The following is a 25354-nucleotide window of genomic DNA, read 5'->3' as shown; positions in this document are numbered from 1 at the left end:
CGCCGTCTATGGGAATTCTACAGTTGGCTTTGTAGTTTGATCTCTGTTTACGCAGGCGTTATTACTTTGGTATTTTCTTCTGTTTTTGCATTCAGATATGACAGCAGCCACACCTACACCACCCATTGACGGAAACAGGAACGTCAATGAAGAGGGACTGGTTGATACAACTAACGGATCAACAGGAGAAACATCGACGTCGATCCACATAACACTTCAATCCCGATGAGTTTGAAAGCGAAGAAAAGCAAGACTTTGTATAAACGAGTAGAATCAACAAACAAGAATATACTCCACACTTTAAAAAAAAAAAAAAATTGGGAATGCTAAAGGTACCGAGTGACACCTAAGACCAATACTGGTGAAACTCCCATTTCTTAGGTTAATGAAGCCAAGCATAAGATACGCTAACACCATTGAAGAAGATAACAACCGCTAACACCATTGAAGAAGATAACAACGAAGCCGTTGAAGAAAGCACCACGAAATGGCCTTGAAAGCGGAAAGATACTACAACAATAAGGCTCAAACACGAAAACACAAATTTGATGATTTGGTTTTACGATCGGTGACCCTAGCAACCACGATTCCGAATGAAGACAATTTAGGAGCAAACGGGAAGATCATCGCCAACAATTGCAACATAAGAAATTTGAAGCTATATCATTCCTAACGCAGAGATACATTCTATGAACTGTGTACCCTTTACCCGGGTTTAATCCCAATTGGGTTTTACCGGGAAGAAGCAGTAAGAAGGATATACGGGAATGGTATACATGCTACATTGTTTGAATATTCATACTTTACACCCAAACAATGGGGGACTATGAATAGGGACTGTCAGTCTGTATGTATACACTAGGGACTGCAAGTCATCCCGATAAAATTGCAAATTCCTCAAAATTACAAAGACCTTTATCTCAGTATGATTTCAAAGTCGCACATCGGTGAACATTGCACAAACATGATCCCGATTCATGGAGCGATTATATCAACTATAACTCCGGTTATTTAAATAAATCTACTATATGATCATATATTTCTCAAGGAAAATTCAATTCCACGTTATTGTTTAAAGAAACAATGAAAATGAGTAAACACACTTGTAAAATGATTCAGGCAAAAAGTTTATTCAAAACAGGGAAAGTACAATAGAAGGATACTCGAAAATACTAAAAGTATACATGGATCAACTCTTCTACTTAAAGATAGAAGGAATCTAAGAATCAGCAATGGTGGTCGTTGATAGCAGGAATCTAAGAATCAACAATGGTGATCATTGATAGCAGGAATCTAAGAATCAAAGAATGGTGACTAAGATTAGAATTATCAGATGGCGCCAAAAACAGAATCAGCACACACTTTTTCAAGATTCTTAACGTTCTTGGAGGAGAGAGTGATTCTAATAGTGGGAATCTTCTCTGGAATATTTCAAGTCTTTAAGAGATGCAGATACAACTTGAAGCTCATTGGTAGCAGCTTGAAGAGATGTGGTCAAATTAAAACTTGGAGTGAGAGCTTCCTCAAAAGCCTCTTTCCGAGATTTAAGGATGTCCACATCACGTTGAAGGCGCAGTAGCTTACACCGGGAGTAGCAACGTTCATAAGAAGCTTCAACACTTTTAAACTGATCTTGAAGGTCCGCATAGGATGTGCTCAATACTTGCATTGCATTATCCCAATGCTGTAACACACAAACAACATCCTCTAGGCGCAACATCAAAGCAGCTTCAACAGGGTCACAGTCCTGAAGGTCAGACTTAAGCTTTTTTATTTTTATCTTAAGTTGTTCGTTTTCTTTTCTCATTTTAGCAACCTGTGATGAAGAAGCCGCAGCTAAGGCGTGACCTTGTAGAAGCATCTCAGATAGGTAACCCAAGGATAACTCCGCATTACCATGGGACGTTCTTGGTAACGGGAAGGATCCCGAAGAGCTTTCTTGTTGGAAATAGTTGACACTCTTCGGAAATGTTTCTCTTACCGATATCTCGGGATTAGGTAGAGGGGGAGCAACAGAATGAAGAATATCAGCTTGAACCTCCTCGTCATCATCCTCTATTATGATTACATCCCTCTTTCGTTTTCTATTTGAACGTCCGGGCCTTTCTAAAGAAAAAACTGAGGGAAGAAGCCTTAAACTTCTCCAAGAACGTATAGCATCCCGAGAGGCTCCCAACAAACCCGTGATCCAATCAAGAATACCTATAATCTCATTCGGATTAGCAGGATTCGGAGTTAGGTTCCATGTCTCCGGGAAAACATCGTCGGAAGGGCGATGGAGTAGTTCTGTTCTAATTTTGACAAATCGCTTCAATCGATCCATGTCGCCGGAATCGATAGAGTCGATTAGGTTACGTTCTCCACGGGAAAACAAATGAATCAAGCCACCCTGGAAAACAAAAGGGATGTATATATGGATCAGATGATCCAAGGTAAAAGGAAGATTAGCCTTAATGCCTAAAAACTGGAGGCAATAAAATAATCGTCAGGTATCAGGAGCAATTTGGACAACACACACATTGTATCGGCGGCAAAATTCCTTAATAACAAGAGGAAGGGGTAACAGAAACACAATAGGAAAAGGAAAAATAGGCATCAAAGTCAAAACCATCAACATGGTTATGGAGTTTTGTCCCGTTGTCAACAGCTAAAATGACATCAATATCCTATATGGGAGAGGAGTGGTGGAAAATTCCAAAATCATTAGAATAATCGGAACGAGTTGGAAGAAAGGCATTAGCAAGAGTCTCCAATTCAAAAGGATTGGATGGAATTTTAGAAGGATTTTTGTCAGAAGAAGAAGACATGGTTTCAGAAAAGGTATGAAAAGATTGCAGAGAATAATTCTTGCTTTAAACAATTTATAAAAGGAAAGAAGATTATGAAATATTTGATCAATGATTCACTTCCTTATATAAGTTCAAAAGAGGAATACGAAGGATTAGAACTGACGGTTCCAATAAAAAGCAGCCTTTATGGCAAGTAATTATGAGACGTTACGCGAATCGAAGAGGCTCATCGGAAAACTAAACTGTCTTATCAATCTTAGTTATATCCTATTTTCCCGCCAAAACTCAGGTGAATCCACGGGAACCGAACCGTGTCGCCGAGAAGAAGGGATTATATACATGCATGACAACAGTTCATGTAACAAACATAAATGCGAAACGTACAATGCCATAACGGCAAAACATTGAGTACAAGCGTTACAAAAATTATTCATTATGAAAGAATCTTGTAATTTAATTGCATGATGCCCCTTCGAATACCAAATACGATAAAAGATTCCAATCTTTTGATATTCCCGAATCAGTTAGTATCGTGTTTTTGAATTCCGATTCAAAAACCTAAACTAGGGACTAACGAGATTACAACAGTGAGACACTATTTCCAATATCCATAGAGGAAATCTTTATCTCTAAATATTTGGAGATGCCGGGCATGGATAAGCTCCATTCGCTGAAATTATCAGCAACTTAAGGTATTTTTGACTTTTGTATTCTAAATTACTTTGTGATTAAGTGGCAAGTAGATTGTTTAAACTTTCTTTTTCACAAAGTAGAACAAATCTCTCATTATAAGTGAGGCCCTCTTTTTTGGCATTACGAGTGAAGGAATTTATTCGTAATGAGTAAGATGCCCAAACCATCTTCCCGAATGTATTTGCGGCAAAATTACAAATCTTCTTACAAGTATTCTGAGGACAAAATTCTGGAATAGATTGATCACCCGGGAAAGGTTCTAACTGTTGACACCCAATTTTGTCCTTCCTTTATTCTAATCTATTTCTTCGGGCTTCCAAAGTTATTAACGAGTTAAGTATTTTATTTTCGCTACTATTTCTACTACTATTAATATCATTACTTTCATTTTCATTATTCTACTATCAATATTAATAGTATTACTTTATTACAAATTTTTAAGTGGTTCGTCATCGTTTATTTTAGGATTTGTACGCGTTAAATTAATTTTACTTTACACATACTAATTACCATTTATCTTTACATAGTATATATTGTACTAGATATTAAGTTAAAAACCAAGAATAAATTAATTGCAGGAAGAAAAAGGCCACATTTTCGGACCAAAACGATTTGGCCATTTTTATCGGCCCATTTTCCTTTTGATCGTATCACCCATTACCTTATGTTACCCAACACAAATTTTCAGCCAGCCCACTATCAATACCTGACCCGACCGGCCCAATTTCTTACCACCAAAACCTAATCTCTTTTCATCAATCAAAACAAACGTAGCCATCTCCCTCTCTCTCCCTACACTCTCTCTCTCCTTCGTCTTTTTCACCTCCCTCTTCCTCTCTCCTCCATTTCGAGTTAAACCCAAAATCATCTTTAGCCATGAAAGCCTTTTGTCTACCCATTTGCATATACGTTTGCCTTCACTGAGCTTTTCTGGCGATTACAGGAAAAGCTTTCCGTTTTTCGTTCCAAAACACGACGAATCCTCACGGACCATAAATGATCGAACCATTTTCGGTAACCCCGAATCAATCACGTGAACATTGCTCAGATTTTCAACGGTTGAAAAGGTTTGGGTTTTGTTTCCTTTCACCATCCTCTGTTCGAATCTGATTTTACTTTAATGGTTTTTGTCCATTTATGAAGAAAAAATCGTTCTTTACCAGTCACTGGGATTTTCTCGAGTACAGTTTCAAAAAATGGGTTTTGTCTATTTGCCTTTGTGTCTGATCAGTGTCATATTCTCTAACGTTCGGATTTGAAAAGATTTCGACTTCGAATCCCGCCCAATTTCGAACCTAGAAAAACCCCAACCTTTTCCTATAAATGGGGGAGGGAAGTTCTTAGCCGAAAAAAAAGAAAAAAAAATTTGGGGAGGGGAGAGACGGATTGGGGTTTTTCGGGTAGATAGCACACTCAAAAATCTCATAAGATTTGATAAGCCACTTTAGCTTACTTTAAGATACTTCCGACCAAAAAATCTTTCTGGTTCGTTTCAATCTGAGAGTCAAATCATTCGTCGTAATCGAGTGTAGATCCGAGGTCTCGACGCCCAGTTCATTGCGCACAAACAAGGTAAACTCTGATACACTCATTGCTTTAGTCTCGCTTTTCGCTTTAGTTAAAAAAATTTGGTTCATTATTTATCTATTATGTAATTTATTTGTCGTCGTGTTATTCGTTTGATGTTTGGGAGCTGTTAGGATAGATTACTACTAGCTAAAATGAATTTGAAAGATGTCTACTGTGGTTCGGATGCTTAGACTGAACTTCCAGGATTTAGAACCTTTTGTAAAGCCGAATATACATGGGATATACAGTGGATTATCAAGGTAGGAAGAGGGTATACATTCGATATACATATAGTGGTGTGCATATCTTAGGTATATTGCGTATATGATTAAAACAGATAGTAATACATAAAGCCTACTTTCTAGACGAGTAAAATAAGATTTGCAGAATTGGGGGGGGGGGGGGGGTTACGAGAGTGATTCTGAACTCGGAATAGACGTAGTCCGTTTTCACATACTTTGATCAAGTTTAGTTTGTCCGTTTCTTTGTATGTTTTCGAAAGTTCCTTCTATGTCCATCTTACTACATGAACTTAGCTTTGTGTTGTTTTCTTCGGTTTAATTGTTACTGTATTTTGAAGCTATGAACACTGCTTTAGGATGACCCAGTTATCGCAAACTCTCGACAAGTGTTTATTCTTTTGGCTAGGCCGATCCTTTGTTTTAGTACTTAAGGAGATATTGCTGCTCCTGGTTACTCCACTGTTATACTACGCAGTCTCTCATACTATTTTTCTTGTTTGCATGAACAACCAAAATCTGTGTATGGTATGCATGCTGCCTGATCTTCCTTTTGCGTATTATTCCTCCTATGTGGTTCTATCCATTGATTCAATTCGTTTTCATATTTTCAATCAGTTTGGGTATGTGGTTGAATCCTGTTGTGATGGATCTGTCAAAGTTTAGTATTGCTTTAGTATTTAAAAAGAGAGAGTCCGTTTTGCTTTAAAATCGATACCTCGGCAACTTTAATGGATTGTATAAAATAAGGAATCCGGTATAAGTTCTTATCCGTATGTATTCTTTGGAACTTTGATTTGGTTTCCTATAGTGTCTGCTATGATGTTCGCACAACCTACCCGTAAAGTTCACTAGAGTATATGGTCGATTAAATATTAAATGACTCATTGGTTTGGTCCCCTGTCCTTAAAACTGTTGAAACGAAATAGGAGGATCTGCTTTGTCATAATCTGCATTAATTAAAAAAGGAAAGCTGAGCTTGACTATTTGTACTCCTTGCTATTTGTATCACCTTTCCGAACTTGGCATTCTCTCCAAAATGAAGTATCACTTAAGTGAGACTAAGAAAATGTTTAATGGAAACATGTTTGAGTACTGGGAATTTGTCATCAGGCTTTCTGATTAAGATTGGAAAATAATGAAGTGCATCTCGTTGGGGAGTTCTCTGAATTTCCAGAAATTCACCACTTGTGTGTTAGTGCCCAATCTTTATTAAGTTCATGTATTGGGAGATTTGAAATAGTGTGTTGAAAGAATCTGCCTAGTTTGAAAACTCCTACATGCTCAACCTTCAATAATTTTCCCCTTTGCATCTTCTCTAGTTTTTTTAAGTGAGACATCATTCACGTTTGCATCTGTTTTTTTTAAACTCAGTATTGGTCCTTATATTTCATGCATAGAATTGAATGATCCTTGGATCTTCATTGGTTTAAAGAGGATCAGCATGTTATTAGTTTGTTAGTATCAATAGCTGGAGCTCCCCTAGTTTATATATGTTAAGATACTGATCAAAATGTCAAGCTTTTTGTTTAATTGAATTAACTGACACAGTAGCTAAATCGGTAAAGTCAAGTCCCTAAAAAGTGATTTAAATAGCGATTCTTCGAGCTCTATCGATTTTAGTTTGTGCTTGTAATTAAGTTTCATGTTTTGTTTCTTTGTAATTTGTATCTTGTTGGACTTTGCTGATCATGCTTTATTTTTGTCTATTTATCTTCCTTATTGAATCTGCTCATTTCCTAATCCTTTTCCCTTTGTTTTGTGCATGACCATCTCGCACACGAGTCCGAGGGACTCGTCATCTTCCGCATTCGGTGTTGGGCCAAGGCCCAACGAAATCCTTCTCTCGAGTCAGCCCCTATCCGCAGCAAAAATGGAAAACAAAGTACGGCCAAGCCCAATAACAGAAACCGTCCACGGCAGCTTTTTAAAAAAAAAAAAAAAAAAGAATTTCGGGGCTAAGCCCAACAGTGTGCATGATCACAGTAGCCCAAAGTGGGCTGAGCCCATTAAAATCATTCTGCCCCTCTTTTATTTTGTGCATTTTATTTGTATTGTATGACTAACACTTTTGTTTGTTGATTTAGATGAACTTTAGCAAGCTAGTGGGGTGAATTTAGCAATGGGTAGTTAATTTAAAGAAAACCAATAATTAATTCTATAAAGTCTCGTTTTCTTCTTTTTATATTAAAGTTATTCATAATACTCCTAATATTTATCTTTCTTAGAATAATTAATTTTTAAATAGCATGACTACATATTTTGGGCTAAAAGAATCATGATCTACTTTTACTATCTTAGAAATTTCGAAACATCACTAATACGCAAACATAAAATCAAATATATTTTTATAAATAACTCTCCAAGTTTTGAGTCAATATGCATATTTTTTAAAGTATAGTTAATAAAGATAAAGAAAACTCTTATCAGCTATTTTGTATTTTTGTCTATACTCCTAAAAATGTAAAAATCAATTAATGCCTCGCCACTTGAATTATGTCAAATATTTATTAAAACGCTGCATAAACCCTATTTTCCTCTACTTATATATTTTATGCAAGTCTTACTTTAAATAGTATTTTTAGCTAAAACCTTAGTAGTATTTATAAATTTTATTTTAAATGGCATTTGAAGTTTCCTCTTATGCAAGATCATCATATTTGGTACAAGCCTTATTCTAAATAACATTTTTTAAGGCCTTAACAATATTTACGAACTACTTTATTTTCTAAAATGTTACACTTATACTTAGCCTAATTAAGTTTGAGTCCGGTCGGATTAACCATTTTAATGGAATTTAGAGGATGCCTAATACCTTCCCTCTAGATTAGTTGAACCCTTACCTAGAGTCTCAAGTTTCGCAGACCCTTAAAATCGACTTTAGATAATTACTTTAATCAACCTTAGGTGCCCTAATTCACCGTAAATAATTAGGTGGCGACTCCTTTACTATAAATAACCCCGGAATTATCCGGATGTTATAAACTATTTTGACCCCGGTTAAAATAGGGTATGACAGCTTGGCGACTCTGCTGGGGACTACTTAGGTTCTAACCATAACGGACTTAGTTTAAATAGGCTTTGTGTGCTTGTTTTAATTACTCTATTTGCTACTGACTGTTTTTACATGCTATTAATTGTTTGTTTGATATAAACTGTTTAACTGTTACTGCTTTGATATAACTGTCATCCCGTGTCACTTTTCTCCACATCTGGAAAATCACACTATCACACGTACACGCGAGGTGTGTTTTGCGCACCCGTAAAATTTTCTTTCAAAAACCCAAATCTTAGGAGAGTTGGCATATGCGCGGGGTGTCCGAATACCGGTGACCGCGTAGCCTTCTCACTCGAGTAGTCCGCTCGGGAACCTTGCGTCTAGTGAACCAACTCTTAGTCAACCTAGGATAGAGCTAAACCAACACCCGTTATTAGGGGCATACACTTTATGACCTAGGAGGTTTAATACCCTTGGTGTATTAAATCCATTAGATGACTTTACCCAAACGTCCAAGTGGGTCCACGACCCCAAGTGACACTAAATCATACTCTATATGCATGTTTGAAGGGTAACTGTGCCTAAATATTGACTATTTGTTTTGACTAGTTAAACTTTAGGAGGGAGGGAATGACTAACATTTATGTGACAGGTATGGATCCACAGTGGAGAACATCTGTGATTGCCGAAGATCAGTGACATCACAAAATGGAGCTGTACATTTAGACATAGAAAATTGTATTTATTTTATTTAGACTAGGAAATATTTTATGTTGTACTCATTTGGTATGTAATAATGTTACAATACTTTTGTACCTTATTTTGGGTAATAGAATTTGTTTAATTAATCAAAAGCAATGGGATGACATATTATGGCATATTTTACCCTTCAAACAAACGTTAGGCCTACCTCTGGCGCAAAGAGGTCACATGCATATTAGGACGCGTTATTGGCTGATATATTCATGTACATTTGTTTGACAACTTGTTTGACTTTATTTGATGAATTATTTGCCACATGACCTACTTGACTTTACATGATCCTGACTTTACCTAGACTGACATCACTTGCACTATTGTGTTTCTTTCTATTTTTATTATTCCTAAAAAGGTTGATTCGTGTTGACACTCGAGCTGGCCGACCATCCTTACCGCACAAGGTCAAAAACATCATCACTACCTCGACGTATCTGGGTCGTGCAAGGAAAAGAAATTATTATGTCTGATCCGGCTGCATCCGTTTCAACTGGTTTAGAAAACATTGTGATCTCTAGTGATCCTCCCGAGACTTCTGAGCATAGAAATACTATGCAACATGACGAACATATCGCCCGTCTGACTCAAGAGATTGAGGACCTACGTAGCGAACTAAATCGGGTTAGGGACCTGACCAATTTATCTGTTACACTCCAAAGTCCACCTCCTGAACCTAGAATTGTCGCACCAAATCCACCTCGATTTCCATCACTTGAATCTCCAGTCCCTGAACACTTTCCTTCGCAAAATAATGCACCCACCAACAACAACTTTCCTCCACCAAATCCATCATCCATCTATACCCCTCCACAAAGTCAACCACCCATCCACATTACCTGTACTCCTCCGCAAAATCAACCACTTACCTACAATACCTACGCTACTCCTACTCCACCACCCGTCAACCCACCAAATCAATCACAAGTTCACACTCCTTATATTCCGTTACCTACTAACACTAATCCACCACCTACAACTACTCCTCTGAATCCATCAAACCAACTACCTACAAACACTATTTATAACACACCACCTCCAATCCAAAACATTTCCACTGTCCAAACTTATCCAACCCAAAGATATACAGGGGGCACATTTTGCCACTCCTAACACGCATTATGTTCCTCCGGTATATGCAACAGAAACACAAGCCTATACCAACCCAAGAATTGGCCGGTGTCGTTCCAACCCGAGTAGACAATACGAGGAAATGGAGAAAGAGGCAAAAGCAAGGGCGGACGATATGTTGCTAAAAGAGATCCACAGTCTCAAAGAAGCAATGAGAAACCTTCAAGTTGCTAGGGGAACTAAGAGTGTAGAATACGAGGATTTGTGTGTCCAGCCTGATGTTGACCTACCTGTAGGCTACAAACCGCCAAAATTTGATACTTTCAATGGAACCGGCGATCCTCATACACACTTAAGGGCATACTGCGACAAATTGGTTGGAGTAGGTAGAGATCAGAACATAAGGATGAAACTGTTCATAAGAAGCTTATCTGGTGAAGCTCTTAATTGGTATACACAACAGGACGTCCGTAAATGGCGTGGATAGAGTGACATGGCCCAAGACTTTATGGACCGATTCAGTTTTAACACCGATATTACACCAGATAGAGTCTATATGACCAAGTTAACCAAAAAGTCAACTGAGTCATTCCGTGAGTATGCGCTGCGTTTGAGGTCAGAAGCGGCCACGGTTCAACCCCCGATGAACGACGAGAAAAATGACCGCTACCTTCATCGAATGCCGGCCACCGGCATATTTTATGAGAAAATGATAGGTATGATGGGACAAAAATTCACGTGTTGTCCGAATGGGGGAAGCCTTGGAAGAAGGAATCAAATCTGGAAAAATTCAGGATCTTACGGCTTTGCAAGCTGTAAACAAAGCTATTCAATCTGGTTCTATCAACGGGCTTAAAAAGAAGAAAGAAGATGTCGCTGCAGCCATGAATGTCCAAGGACATAAGCCAAGCCAAGCCACCACATACTTTAACCACCCACAACCGCCTTTCTACCCTTACCATTACGTTGAACCTTACCAAACTCCACTATCTCCTTACCCTGTCTACAATACCCAAGCAAATTACTACCAACCCTGAGCACCTTCACATCAAAACCCACGTCCGTATCAACCTGTTCAAGCTCCTACTTACCAAAATCGACCACATGCTACACCCAAAACTCGTCCAAACACTGACATCAAAAATACCCGTAATTGCACTCGGTTTGCTGAACCTTTGGCTCAATTGTTCGAAAGATTGAAAGCAGCAGGCGTGATACAACCGATTGAAGGGAAAATTTCCGATCCTATTCCAAGATGTTTTGATGGTTCCAAGCGCTATGCTTACCATTCTGGAGTCGTTGGACATGACACTGAGGATTGCTATGGCCTCAAAAACAAAATTGAAGCCCTGATTAAAGAAGGAGCAATCCAACTTACCGGAGCTCGACCCAACGTGGAAAACAACCCTCTACCTGCTCATGAAAATGCCAATGTGAACATGATCACTGTTGAGAAAGATAGAGATGTGAAAGCCATCGTGCCACCAACCTTTGTCGCTCCCGTGGGAACAGTCCAAACACAAGCACCAATGAAGATTACTTTAGCGACTACTCACAACACCGAGACACCGACCATCCGGGGTGCCGAACCAGGAGAGACTTTGAAGAATTGGACTTGTACTCCATCCCTGGTTCGCCGGGAGTCTTGGTAGATTTGAACATGTAGTGAACTTTTGAGATGGCATAATTTTAAAAATTGAGGCCTAAATTGTGCCCTAAAACTTTTGTTGTTTCGCCTCACCTTTTGGAAGCTAAAATTGCACAATTTATGAATGCATTTCTGATTTTCTCTAACTGTCTATTTATTATTTTCTACTTTATTTATCAAATCTGCCAACTCTATGATCATGACATAAAACGAATGAACCAAGTACACCTCGAGGGAATAACAAAGAAATTAGAAGACAAGATTCCATTTGGAAGAAAGCAAATAGCCAATAGGTGATGACATAAGCCTGAAAGCTAGCTATCAGTCAAGAAAAATCAAAAGACGACATTAGATTAGACAACCTAGTTTGCAACCTTTCCTTTAAAACAGTACGAACTACGCTGACCTGATTCCCGTGGTGGGATACGTAGGCAGCCCACATAGGGTTCGGTTGCATTATAACAGAAAATCCAAAAATCCTTATACAAGGAGAATTACAAATGGCCTAATTCCCTCGGTGGGATTCGTAGACTATCAACACTACAGGTCAAACACGTTTAGGTAGAAAGCCAACAAACTTTTACCATTTATATAACAGAACTACACCGACCTGATTCCCTTGGTGGGATATGTAGGCAATCCACATCGGGTTCGGTCCCTTTATTAGAAATTTCAAACCATTTCCACGTATCCTACTAACTACGTTCTGACCTGATTCCTTTGGCGGGATACGTAGGCAACTATATAAGGTTCGGTCACACCATAACATAAGTTCAGTACACCCTTCTGAGCCAAAACTGGGGCATATTTTGAAAACGTATAGACAAAAATGGTTGGATATCGACAAGATTAAGACTACCATATAAGGAAATAGTATAGACAAATGATTTTTCAATTGTGTCACGATCTGAGGTTGGCAGAAATATTTTACAACTTACATACATATCTTCCATTATATACATACGTTTACATATATATTTTTCAAATGAAACACTTTCTTTCAATTGTCTCATTACTGTTCATCTACCGAGGCTTGAACGGAGATCACAAGATCCAAACAAACAGGATGAATGGAGCGCCAATCACGTCAAGCTTCGAGTCAACACGAATCAACTTCCCCCTCCCAAACTAAGAATTTTTCTTTGAGTGCAGGAATCAAAAGACCGCGAGACCAACAGTCAAGTCTATCGATCACGGCTAAAAGCATCGCTTGGCCATTATGACCTCGCCTTAAAAGCCAAACGGCTTTATTTCCAACTTTATCTGTAATTTTGTTTTATCACAATAACTGTATGACTTTATTGATAAGTATACCTGTCTTTGTAGGTTGTCGAGACTGAAGGCGAATTAAATCAGGATTACATCAAGGATCATCAACATCAATAGCCAAATGGCTACACTATTATTTTCCCTTCTCTACTTTATCACTTACAAATTCTAATAACTTTATCCTGAACTTTACAGGAATTTACATTCTTATTGTTTATTTTACCCTGAACTTTACAGGAATTTACATTCTTCATTTACTTTAACCACTTTAACTTTACGGGAATTCGCATCAAGTCTCCGAAGACAACCGAGACGTACATTTTACATTTAACTTTACCTTTACTTTAATTCATGTTCATGTCATTTACTTTACCTACTTTAACCCGGACTTTACGGGGATTTCCATCAAATCTCCGAAGACAATCGGAGACGTCATTTACCTACTTTACCTACTTAACCCGGACTTTACGGGAATTTGCATCAAATCTCCGAAGACAACCGTTTCACTTTACCTACTTTACCTACTTTACCCCGAACTTTATGGGAACTAGCATCAAGTCTCCGAAGACAACCGGAGACATCATTTACTTTACCTACTTTAAATACTTTACCCCGGACTTTACGGGAGTTTACATTCACGTCATTTACTTTATCTACTTTACCTACTTTAACCCGGACTTTACGGGGATTCCCATCAAGTCTCCGAAGACAATCGGATACATTATTTACTTTACCTACTTTATTTCAACAACTTTACCCGGAACTTTACGGGAATCTTTATTAAGTCCCCGAAGATAACTGGAGACGACACATGGCTACACGACCACGTTTGCATATCTATATACTACTTTCTACTTTATTACTTTACTTTAACCCGACTTTTACCTACTCTAACTTTTTCAAACCAATTGTTTATCATCGAAAACAACCAAAGACCTTATCACTATCATAAAATCTCCAAATACAACTGGAGATATTATTGCATCCTCGGCATACACATCACACATTCATTCAAGTCCCTGAAGACAATTAGAGACAATATCTGACCACACTGCCTCGTTATAAGCCACACGGCTTCATCCTCACTCTTACACTCATATTTATTATCATTTTAACATTCTTTATAAATTTTACATCCTCAACTTTATCCCAGACTCTATTACTAATTTTGATATGAATTTTAGTTTTGACAAAACAGAGACACAATGCATGGAATTTTATCTTACAAAAATTTTCTATCAAACTCATAAGCAAGGGTCACGGATCTACTCTCGAACTCAACTCTTTTCGTCCACAAACACGTGATACGTAGGTTAATTTTTTTTTCATATCCACCGCTCACCATATAATTTTTCAAATCTTGTAGTCTTGCTATATCCCGGCAAAAAATTCAACAACTGGGCAAAAAGCGTAGCGTAGATATCGTCCGCTTCTTTCGAACTACATACAACTTGATTCTCATGAAACCCGAGACATGTAGGCAACTCGAAACGGGCTCGGCCATAATCCTCTCCACCCCATAATAGTTTCCACCAATTCTCCTAAACCGTTTTCTCAAGTTCTTCCCAGTTCATATTCGTTGGTCGGAATAAAATTGGCTACTACGTCAACTTCTTCACCCGAAAACTCTTACATCGTCTCCGGTTGAAGAGGGGCATCTGTTGACACCCAATTTTGTCCCTCCTTTATTCCAATTTACTTCCTTGGGCTTCTAAATTTATTGACGAGTTAAGTATTTTATTTTCGCTATTATTTCTCTTTATTAATATCATTACTTTCATTTTCACTATTATACTATCAATATTAATAGTCTCTTTATCACAATTTTTAAATGGTTCGTCATCGTTTATTTTATTTTACGCGTTAAATTAATTTTACTTTACCAAGTCTTTTATTTTCTACAATTGATCATTTTACATAGTATATATATTATACTAGTTATTAAATTAAAAACCAAAAATAAATTAATTAGAGGAAGAAAAAGGCCAAATTTTTTATTTCACCATTTTTATCGGCCCCATTATTCCTAACCCGACCAGCCCATACTTTAATTGATTTAGGCCATCCCGGAGCATCCCATTTAGCCATTCATCCGCTCCAGCCCAACCAAACTCACCACCAAAACCTAATCTATTTAACAAAACCTAATCTCTTTCTCTCTCTCTCTCTCACTCTCTCTCTCTCTTCTTTCTCTTTTCACCTCCTCTCTCTCTCTCTCTCTCTCATTCTTAGCAAAACAAAACCATCTTTCAACCATGAAAGTCAAACAATGCCATTTTCGCATATATGTTTCCTCTCACCTTCAACGAAAATAGAAAATCTCCGTTTTTCGTTCCAAAACACGACGAATCCTTGCATGGCGTAAATTGGGTAGGATAATTAATAGGTTGTCACGGGTTCAACATTGAAAGAGTGTTTTCAACGGTTTTTTGGGTTTTGTTTTCTTGTGTTTGTTCGAATCCGATTTTACTTTAATGATTTTCGTCCAATTTATGAAGAAAAATCGCTCTTTACCATCTCCGATTTTCGAAGTACAAGTTTTCAAAAAATGGGTTTTGTCTATTTGCCTTTGTGTACGATCGCCATATTCTCTAACGTTCGGATTTGAAAGATTCCAACTTCGAAATCCCGCCCAAAAAACCTAGAAAAACCCGAACCTATTTTACCTATAAATACATCCTTAAGTTTAGCTTAGCTTAAAAAATTTTTTTTTGGGGGGAAGAGACGGATTGGGGATTTTTCGGGTGGATAGCTCACTCAAAATTCATAAGATTTGATAAGCCACTTTAGCTTACTCTTAAATACTTCCGACCAAGAAATCTTTCTGGTTCGTTTCAATCTGAGGTTCGAATCATTCGTCGTAGTCGAGTGTAGATCCGAGGCCTCGACGCCCAGTTCATTGCGCACAAACAAGGTAAACTTTGATACACTCATTGCTTTAGTCTTTAGTTTCTGCTTTAGTTAAAAAAATTAGTTCATTTTTATTTATTACATAGTTTCTTTGTCGTCGTGTTATTCGTTTGATGTTTGGGAGCTGTTAGGATAGATTACTATTTATTAAAATGAATTTGAAAGATGTATACTATAGCTTGGATGTTTAGACTGAATTTCCAGGACTTAGAACCTGCTTAAAGTCGAATATACATGGATATACGAGTGGGTTATCAAGGTAAGAAGAAGATATACATTCGATATATAACATATATACACCTGGTGTGTATATCTTAGGTATATTGTGTGATTAAAACAGACTTGATTCATTGAACCATCTCCATAATTGTCTTTCATCCGTAAGTTTAAGTTTTCTTTTTTAATGCTAATACGAAATGTCGCTATTTGCGTTAGCATTGATTATTTGTTCTTCCATGATTTAGAGTTTGCTCAAAAGATATGTATGTACCAAATTAGTTTAGCCCCGAGATAGCATTAAATCACCGAAAATTTAACTCAATCCCGTCTGTTATGTTTGAATGCTCATCGAAATACTAGTTCGTGCATATTTAGGCATGTTGGTTTAATTCTGTTTGATTCAAAGTTTAGTATGCTTGCTATTGTCTAATTGCTCTCCCTATTCGGCCAAATTATGCATGTCCTCATTATGTTGTTTGAATAATATTAGTATAGACACGAATGAATCCAAAGCTTGGTTATCGTATAAGGACTTCAGGAGAAGGAATGCACAACGTAATCAAATCTAGTCTTGGTTTGTTGTTTAATATTTGGTTTAGGCTTTATTGTACTTTAGCTTGGTTCAGGCAAGCTTAATCCGCCGCTAAACTCATGTTTTGGTTTAGGCTGGGTTAGTTTCATTCAACTGCTTTGAGGTGTGATTAATGTACTGTTAGCTTATCAATCGTAGGAGATTAGTATGTATGCCTGTTGACTGTTTGAAGATCACGTATGCCTAAATATTTCTCGTAAAAAACCTGAATATGATGCTAAAGGGAAATTTTGACCTGGTTGAGCTAAACTCATTCACTCTCTCCCTTTCCAAAATAATTGCGAATGTCTTCAAGCATGGATGAATTAACCTAGCTTGAGGCAAAGATACTAATTGTATAACGGGTATACCTTAGTTGACACATTTCTGGGGAGATTAGTTGGTCATTATGGATTAAGCTTGAACCCTCTCCGATGTTAGCCATGCCTGGGATTCATGAAATCCCTTGGAACTTGTGCAACATCGGGAAAACTGGGGCGAAAGCTTTCCAATATTAACCTTCTATACATCCTTATAAATGTGTATACATGAGATATACTTAAATATACACAACATATGCATAATTCATTAGTTATTTCCAATTTACATTATACATTGTTTAGCCTTATTTATTGATTACGTGCTAATCCTTTTCTTTTCCTTTTATTTTATGCATCACAACTGCATACGAGTCCGAGGAACTCGCTCTTCTCCCGAATTTGGTGTTGGGCTAAAAGCCCAACGCAATCTATCCTCTCTGTCCAGCCCCTGTTCGCAGCAAAGAAATGGAAAATTAAATTCTGGGCCGAAGCCTAACCGCAAACAGCCACAGCAGTCCAAAAAAAAGTGACTGGGCCAAGGTCCAACAGCAGCCTGGTCACAGCAGTTTTTTTAAAATGGGCTGAGCCCATTTAACTCATTTGCTCTTCTATTTCATTTGTTTTGTGCATTTAATTTGTGTCGTATGACTAACGCTTTTGTTTGTTAATTTGGATGAACTTTAGCAAATTAGTGGGATTTAGTTTAATAATGGGTAATTAACTTAAGGAAACTAATAATTAATGCCACAAGTTTCATCTCTTCTATTTATGTTTGAACTATTTATAGTATTTACAATATGTATTTTCATTAGAATAATTAATTTCCGAAATAGCATGACTATATCTTTTGAGCTAAAAGAATCAAGATTCATTCTTACTATCATAGGAATTTAAAACGTTACAAATTCCACACTAATGTTAGCTTATTTTGAGAAATAAAAATGAATCAGTTTACATAAACAACCGCTCCCTTTAGTTTTCCCCCCAACGTTTGAAACACATTTGTTAACAACCTTTATACAATTAGTATTGAGCTAATATTCTTTCTATAAAACTTTTAAACGTTTATTAAAATTAATCTCACAAACAACTGTTTTCATTTATTAGTCAACGTAATTCCTTTTCGCCAAATAATTATAAAACGTTATACAATCTCATACTTTCGTTATTTTATTTACAGCTAAAGTCTTTAGGGAAATTATTACCTTTTTTTCAAAATCTTACTATATTTCTATTTATAACTTTAGTAACATTCACAAATTATTTTTCAAATCTTATAAAATATCGACTTGCATTCTTAGCTTAATTAATTCACCTAAGTCCGGTCGGATTAACCATTATTAATGGAATTTAGAGGATGCCTGATACTTCCCTCTAGATTAGTAGAACCCTTACCTAGAATTTTGGTTTCGTAGACTTTAAAATAAAAATAAACTTTAGATAATTACTTTAATTAACCTTAGGTGCCCTAATTCACTATAAATAATTAGGTGGCGACTCCTTAACTTTAAATAACCCCGGAATTACCCGGATGTTGTAAACTATTTTGACCCCGGTTAAAATAGGGTATAACACTGAGGACAAACAGGACATGGCTATGGTTGGACCAAAGACCTATCCCGATACTGGTTGTAAGATAAGAGGGACGAAGACAAAATGAAACATAAGGATTAGTGAAGCGACGCTGAGGCATTTCTTGGGCTAATTGGAGCACCTTCGCATATTCTTGTAAAGATTGCAACATAATGTGTGACCGAAAAACTGAGAGCAAGATCTGAGCAAAGGGACGATAGAAGAGTTCGAATTAAAAATAAAGAGACGACACAAGATAATGTGCCTAGAATGTTACAAGTTGAGTAAAGGGGATTGTAAGATGATTTAGGCAAGATGGTCAGAACTAGCTGGTTACTAAGAGATGGTGCATGTATATGTCAAATTCCTTCAGAATTATACCGGCTGATGATAATTAAAGCAAGGAACGGCTATTAGCAGCTCAGAGACGACAGAAATCACACGACGACAATCAGCTTCGACACTTAGAATGCCAGATTGGCGAGTGGGTGTGCTTGAAGATGTCACCAATGAAAGGTGTAATGAGAAGGAGAAGTTTAACCGAGATATGATGGACATTATTACAACATTCGTAAGGTAAGTAATGTTGTAAATAAGTTAGACCTACCCGTTGATCTCAAGGCAGTACACCCAGTGTTTCATGTGTCTGTGCTTCGCCAGTGCATCGGTGACTCTTCGAGGGTATTCTCTGTGGATGCTGTCCAGGTAACGAAAGAGCTATCGTACGAGGAGAACCCTGTAGCTATACTGGATCGTCAGGTAAGAAGGTTGCGTGCTAAAGACGTGGCTTTTGTTAAGGTAGTGTGGCGGAATAATAACAGGAAGGAGATGACTTGAGAAGCTAAAAGGAGAAATGTGACTGGTAGAAGAAACTGCAAGTTATAGTAATAAAGGAAACCCCCGAGATTCTTGTGAGACCTTATGAGACTAATTAAACATTCGAGGACGAATGTTCTAAAGGGGGAAAGGATGTTATATCCCGTATCTTGAACATTGGGATATTCCGAGCTAACCGCGATAAGTTAAGGACAAGGTTATATTTTTTTTCCCGATTTTGTTAGAGTGCATAAGTTTCATATTCATCTTTTTATTGGTATGGAGTATTAAGGGTAAATTTGGAACAAGGAAAACTAGGGGCTAAGAGTTGGAAAAATATATTTCATAAAGTGGCCAAAGGGCCATGTGGCCGTGGGGTATGGTGGGGGCCCCACCCATGGTTGGCCAATAGTTTCAAGCCATGAAATGGCACATGTGTACACCATATATTTGTGGGAGCTAAGTATATATATATATACAAAGGATGACTAAGTGAGAAAATTCATCATTTTGCAAACTCTAGAAACTTAGAGAAATTGAAGACAAAGAAGGAGAACCATTCGGCCAAGGGGGCTGGCCGAATATGGTCCCTAATTTTTTATCAAGAAAAATTATTTTCTTCTAGCTTTTCTACTAATTGGAAGGTCCTAATCAACATGGAGTAGTTGTTAGAGCAATCAAACCATTCATTCTTGCAAGCACAAACCCTAGCCAAGTTGAAGAACTAAGTGAAAAAGGTAAGGTTCAATCCTCTTTTACATATGTTATGGATGGTTTGTGCATGTTGTAGTGTGTGGAAATGGATGAAATTCATGAAAATATGGGTGTTGGTGTGTGGCCGTATAGGGGCTGCCTTTGGTAGGACATGATGAACAAAATTTATTTAGTATTTTTGGTTGTTGTTGTATGGATTCTATGATGAAAATGAAGGTTTAATGATTTAAGTTGAAGTTGCAAACGTTTGGGGGCTGTTTTAGAAGTTAATGTGATTCTAATATAGTTTCTTGAATTTATGGGAATGATGTTGTTAATGTGTGGATTGTTGGTGTAGTTTATGAATTTGGAAGAAAGAAATGTGTTGTCGTTGTTCCTATTGGAGTGGGAAGGTTTCGGGTGGAGTATGTATTGGTTGGGTTATTTTGAATGTTGTGCGGATTGTTTGAAATGTTCTTGAATCGGGTTTGAATGGTTTCGGATTAGTACTTGAACATGTGAACGTTGGTGTTGACTTGATTGTATGTGGTTAATTTGAATATAAATGGAATGTTGTCGAATTATGTAGAAAAGAGCTATTGATGTTAGAATGCGTTTTGAATTACCCGTTGATGTTGCTAGTATGGTTGTTGGTATTGTTGTTGATGATTTGGCGAGTTGAATTCTCGGGGTTGTTGAATTTACGGGGAAATGTCTTTGCCCAAATTCCTCAGAATAAAGTGATAGCTTAGGATTGAATTCCTAAGTATCTATAGCTAATGTTTGGTAGCAAATGATGTTGTTGTAGATCTTGGGCAGCCCGAGGATTAAGTTTGGATTAGCTTAGGAAGCGGACGAGGTATGTAAAGCTTACTCTTTCCTTCTTTTGGCATGTCTTAGACGGAAGTAAGATATGACATGATTTGTGCCTTGGGGTAACTCCATTCTTGAGTTCCGAGCATGTCTACGATTCTTATTCACATCTTAATATTTGCAATCTTAATGTAGTCGGACTATGGTCCTTACGTCTTTTGTATGATTGGATTACAAATGTTGTGTAAAGAGTTTTGTTCCAAAAGGATTTTTATGTTGAAAAATGACCGTAACTTTCATAGACGGAACCGGATTGCTTTGATATGCTCGCAAATGATTCCATAACGTATAATGCTCGTAACTTTTATGGGCGGGCTCGGATTGGCTTGATACATGTCTACGATCCCTCAAATTTCTTTTAATGCAGCCCTAATGATGTTTAGAGTGAATTTGATATGACTATCGTTTGATACTCGAGCGTTGATTTGTCTACTTATCTATCGAGTCTGTAATGACAATTATGTTCATGATTTCCATAAGCTACTTCATATGGTTTTGACACGTACCTATGATTTCTAAAGTTCTATTTGATATGTTCCCGAGTGACATTCGGAGGAAAACTTGATTTGACTATTGTCTTAGCTTTTAATTGAGGGTTCGTTTTGATCATTCTGTTGAGTCGGTAATGATGATTTATGTGCATATGGTTTCTCACTACTCTGCTCGTGCGAGCTGTTATTACTTCGTTCACTGCGTCCCGGGCCAAGGCATGTATTCGTGCAACTCCACTGCATTATTCACCGCGTCCCTCACTAGAGGGCCGGGGCATGTTATTCACCGCATCCCTCACTAGAGGGCCGGGGCACGTTATATGATATGATGATGGCGCCGACCCGGGATGGGCCGAGTATGATGTACACATGATGGAGACAAGATCTCCTCCACCGCGTCCCTCACTAGAGGGCCGGGGCACGTTATTCACTGAGTCCCTCACTAGAGGGCCGGGTACGGTATATATATATACATGATGACATGATGATTTTACTTACCGCGTCCCTCACTAGAGGGCCGGGGCACGTTATATATGCATGATATGATGATTTTATCTACCGAGTCCCTCACTAGAGGGCCGGGACACGTTATGTATATGCATATGTACTACATGATATTGATACGTATGATTTATGTTTCAAGGGCAAGCCTTATGATTCTCTATACTCCTTATTTCAGTATGACCCTGTTACTGTATTTTATGCTTCACATGCTCAGTACATATTCCGTACTGACCCCTTTTCTTCGGGGGCTGCGTTTCATGCCGCGCAGGTATATACAGATGAGTAGAAGATGTTCCAGCGGGATTGGCGAGCTCCAATTCCTCCCGGAGTGCTGCCGAGTCAGAGTATCTATGTTGTGATATCTGAGTTATGTTAAAGACTTTGCAGACAGAGTCACGTATATAATATGTCAGTCTTGTAAGCGGCTCTGTAAGCCGATGTATTATTATGCATTATATTACAGATGTTATACGATTACAGATTTTATTTGATTTGAGAAAGATGAAAGGCATGTTATTCTTTGAAAGGCTTTCATTACGCATTCATTTCATGATTTAAGGGTCCAGTAAGGTTATGAGTTTTACCGAAGTCAGCGGGTTCGCTCGGCCCTAAGTAAGGGTCGGGTGCCCATCATGCCCTATCGGAAATTAGGGTGTGACATAATTATTTGAAAAGTGACATTCCTTATGAGACAGGCTAAAAAGAAAAGTTTGTCACATAAATTGAGACGAAATGAATATTAGACATAATTAAAGTCTAGAATCAGTCAAGACCAGTACACTAAGCTCCCGCATGTGCGGAATTTAAGGAAGAGTCAGACCATATTGAATCTTATGTGTATAACCGTAATTTGCTTTCCAAGATATTATTTCCCCTGTTTAAACCCATGACTATGATCGCATCGCATGTCGACACCTTATTGTTGTGCCTAAACCCCTTCTAGAATCAGACTACTTGTGTGATAGTAATTTTAATTTTTTAGACCCTACTAGCCGATAGATATCCTTTATTCTTTGGGAAGATGATTAGCAATTGCGCAATTCTTTAAAAAAAAAAAAAAACTGAAAACTATTTTTAGGCAGTTTCTTGGTGATTAATCGCCGACTCACGTTCGATCTGTATAAAATTTAAAATATTTCATTAACTTGACTCTACCTAGTACACTAAACAGGTCTCTTTTAATTATAAATTCGAGTAACTTGGGGTTATTGTTACTTTACTTTATTACTACTAATAAATAAATGAGACTTATAAGTAGGTCTTCGTCCCACATGTATTAATAATTGTAATTACATGTGCTATTGTTATCCTACGAAGTGAGCGTTGTGAAGACTTTAGGTAACTTAAGATGGCTTGCTTGTTTTGATTGAACTGTAATTTGTCAATTAGCTGTTGTTTTTGCTGCGTTAATCTTTTATTGTACCGACATTTTATCCTTTGTGTACTGCATATTTAATTAATTACTTATTTGCCAAACGTGCAGCGATTTTGATATGCAAGAACTGCTTTATTTAAATACAAAGCTGTTTTGGATTCCTAAATGATGACGCCCATAACAGAGGGCGGGTCGATGAGGACGCGTTAAAGAAAATGATTGATAGAGCTTTTAGGTTGACAAGATTCTGAAAAGGAGTGTTCATGACACATTGTGCGAATTCCATATTGGAATGGGAAATGAAAATGAAGAGCTTTATTAGGCATAACACAAGTTCACATGGTAGGCATGACGTGCTTTTGGACTCGATAATGGCATAGCCCGAGAGACAAATATGTGAAGTCTATGAGAAGGAAATGCTAGTTTCGTGGAAGAACATGTAGTGAGGAGGGGTAAAATGCTTTGGGGTGTTCAGGTGGCAAGCCACATGGCGTCCACCTCATCAAAATGTCAATACCGACGTGGGATTGGGTATTCACTTTGGCCAAGCGGACTTGGTTCCAGATTTCTAGGCCTCATGGGTTCAATATCATAGGAAGCACTATCAACTCTATCAAAGGGTTATATTTGAACTATTTAGGTAATAACAGGGGTATTTTTACACTAATAGTATAACGAATGATAAATTTAATCCTTTTCGCATAGTAGAGAAGCAAAATTTGACCTTTTTCCCTAAAAAGAATGATAAAGCCCATTTAAGGAGTAATGGTTGAGCATAGCTTAATAGACAACTACACAATAAGAGATTGTTTGGTTGATGAACAAATTATATCGGAATTATAATGATGGGATTAATTATAAGATGGAGACTAAATAATAATGGAATTATTTAGTGAATATATACATTTTTATTGGTATTTTTGATTGGTGGAGTGGAATAGTGGTGAGAAGTGGATGCACCCTTAAGGATTGGATGATATATTTTTACAAAGAATACGTGTATCCTTTCCGCAAAAATATTACTATATTTTATCGAAAAGATATAATTAAATTTGAATCACTTCCATATAAATAAATACCAACAATAATAACAAAGAAGTAAAAGTCATAAAATTTCATTTGTTTTGCATCATGAACTAAATCAAGAATCACAACAGAGAAAAGAAATCCAAATAGAGGAAGAAATTAAAGAAACTCCTAATCCAAATATATAAGCACCACAATTATCAAAGAAAAACATTAAAGAGAAAAGTTCAACAACGTGACCACTTTTGGGACTTATTAAAAATACAACAATGATCCACTTTTACCACAAAACTATATTTCTTTCATTGAAGTTTCAGTCCAAGAGCTTTCTCTAGTTTAGACATCATCTTTTTGTTTGGAATTGCCTTTCCATTCTCATAATCCTGAATGATGTTTATCTTCACTTTCATCTAAAAAAAAAAAAAAATTGATTTGAATAGAAATTATGGTTCAAAACTAAAATTGATTTTTACACACACGAGTAAGCAATTGAGCCTGAGTCCAAAACTTGTTTGTTCGGGCTATGACCATGACCTCCTTCAATTTAGCTTTGTATATATCTGAAAAAAAGAGATAAAATTGTAATACATAGGATGTGAAAATATTATTAGCATACATTCCAAAAAAAGGGAAAAAATAGATAAAATAAATGAAGTTCATAGAGAATTTTACCTTGAACACTCCAAGAGCTTTTTCCATATCCATCCCAGACTCGAAGTTAAAGTTAAATGTATTGTTTACTGTTGAAATATACATTAAGTGTTGAAAGATTTTTAGGTGTTGAAACTGGTTTTGTAAATAAGATGTTACATTGTTTGAATAGAAGTACTAAAATTGATAATAAGCAATTAGTGTATCTGGTATAAATGTATTGATAAGCATATTAGTTAAAATGACTGAAATATCCTTTAAAGTTAAAGTATTTACAAATATACTCCCTCCGTCCCATATTACT

The 25354-nt window shown here is 37.1% G+C and overlaps 1 protein-coding gene and 1 long non-coding RNA gene across 2 annotated transcripts; one reads left to right on the top strand and one right to left on the bottom strand.

Annotated features, from left to right (window-relative positions):
- The first annotated feature begins 9506 nt into the window (after positions 1 to 9506).
- Positions 9507 to 10154, top strand: LOC132046156 (leucine-rich repeat extensin-like protein 5). The gene has a single exon (XM_059436713.1). The coding sequence runs from the start codon at positions 9507 to 9509 to the stop codon at positions 10152 to 10154; it is 648 nt and encodes a 215-aa protein (XP_059292696.1).
- Positions 10155 to 24468: 14314 nt separating this feature from the next.
- Positions 24469 to 24997, bottom strand: LOC132046170 (uncharacterized). The gene is made up of 2 exons (XR_009412639.1): positions 24877 to 24997; positions 24469 to 24809 (listed from the first exon to the last, which is right to left on the bottom strand). It is a non-coding gene; the product is annotated as an uncharacterized LOC132046170 (long non-coding RNA).
- Between the last annotated feature and the right edge of the window lie 357 nt (positions 24998 to 25354).

The sequence above is a fragment of the Lycium ferocissimum genome, unplaced genomic scaffold (genome assembly GCF_029784015.1).
Source record: "Lycium ferocissimum isolate CSIRO_LF1 unplaced genomic scaffold, AGI_CSIRO_Lferr_CH_V1 ctg97, whole genome shotgun sequence".
NCBI lineage: Eukaryota > Viridiplantae > Streptophyta > Magnoliopsida > Solanales > Solanaceae > Lycium > Lycium ferocissimum.
Note: the sequence above shows the minus strand (reverse complement) of the source record. Positions and strands in the feature narration are given on the sequence as shown.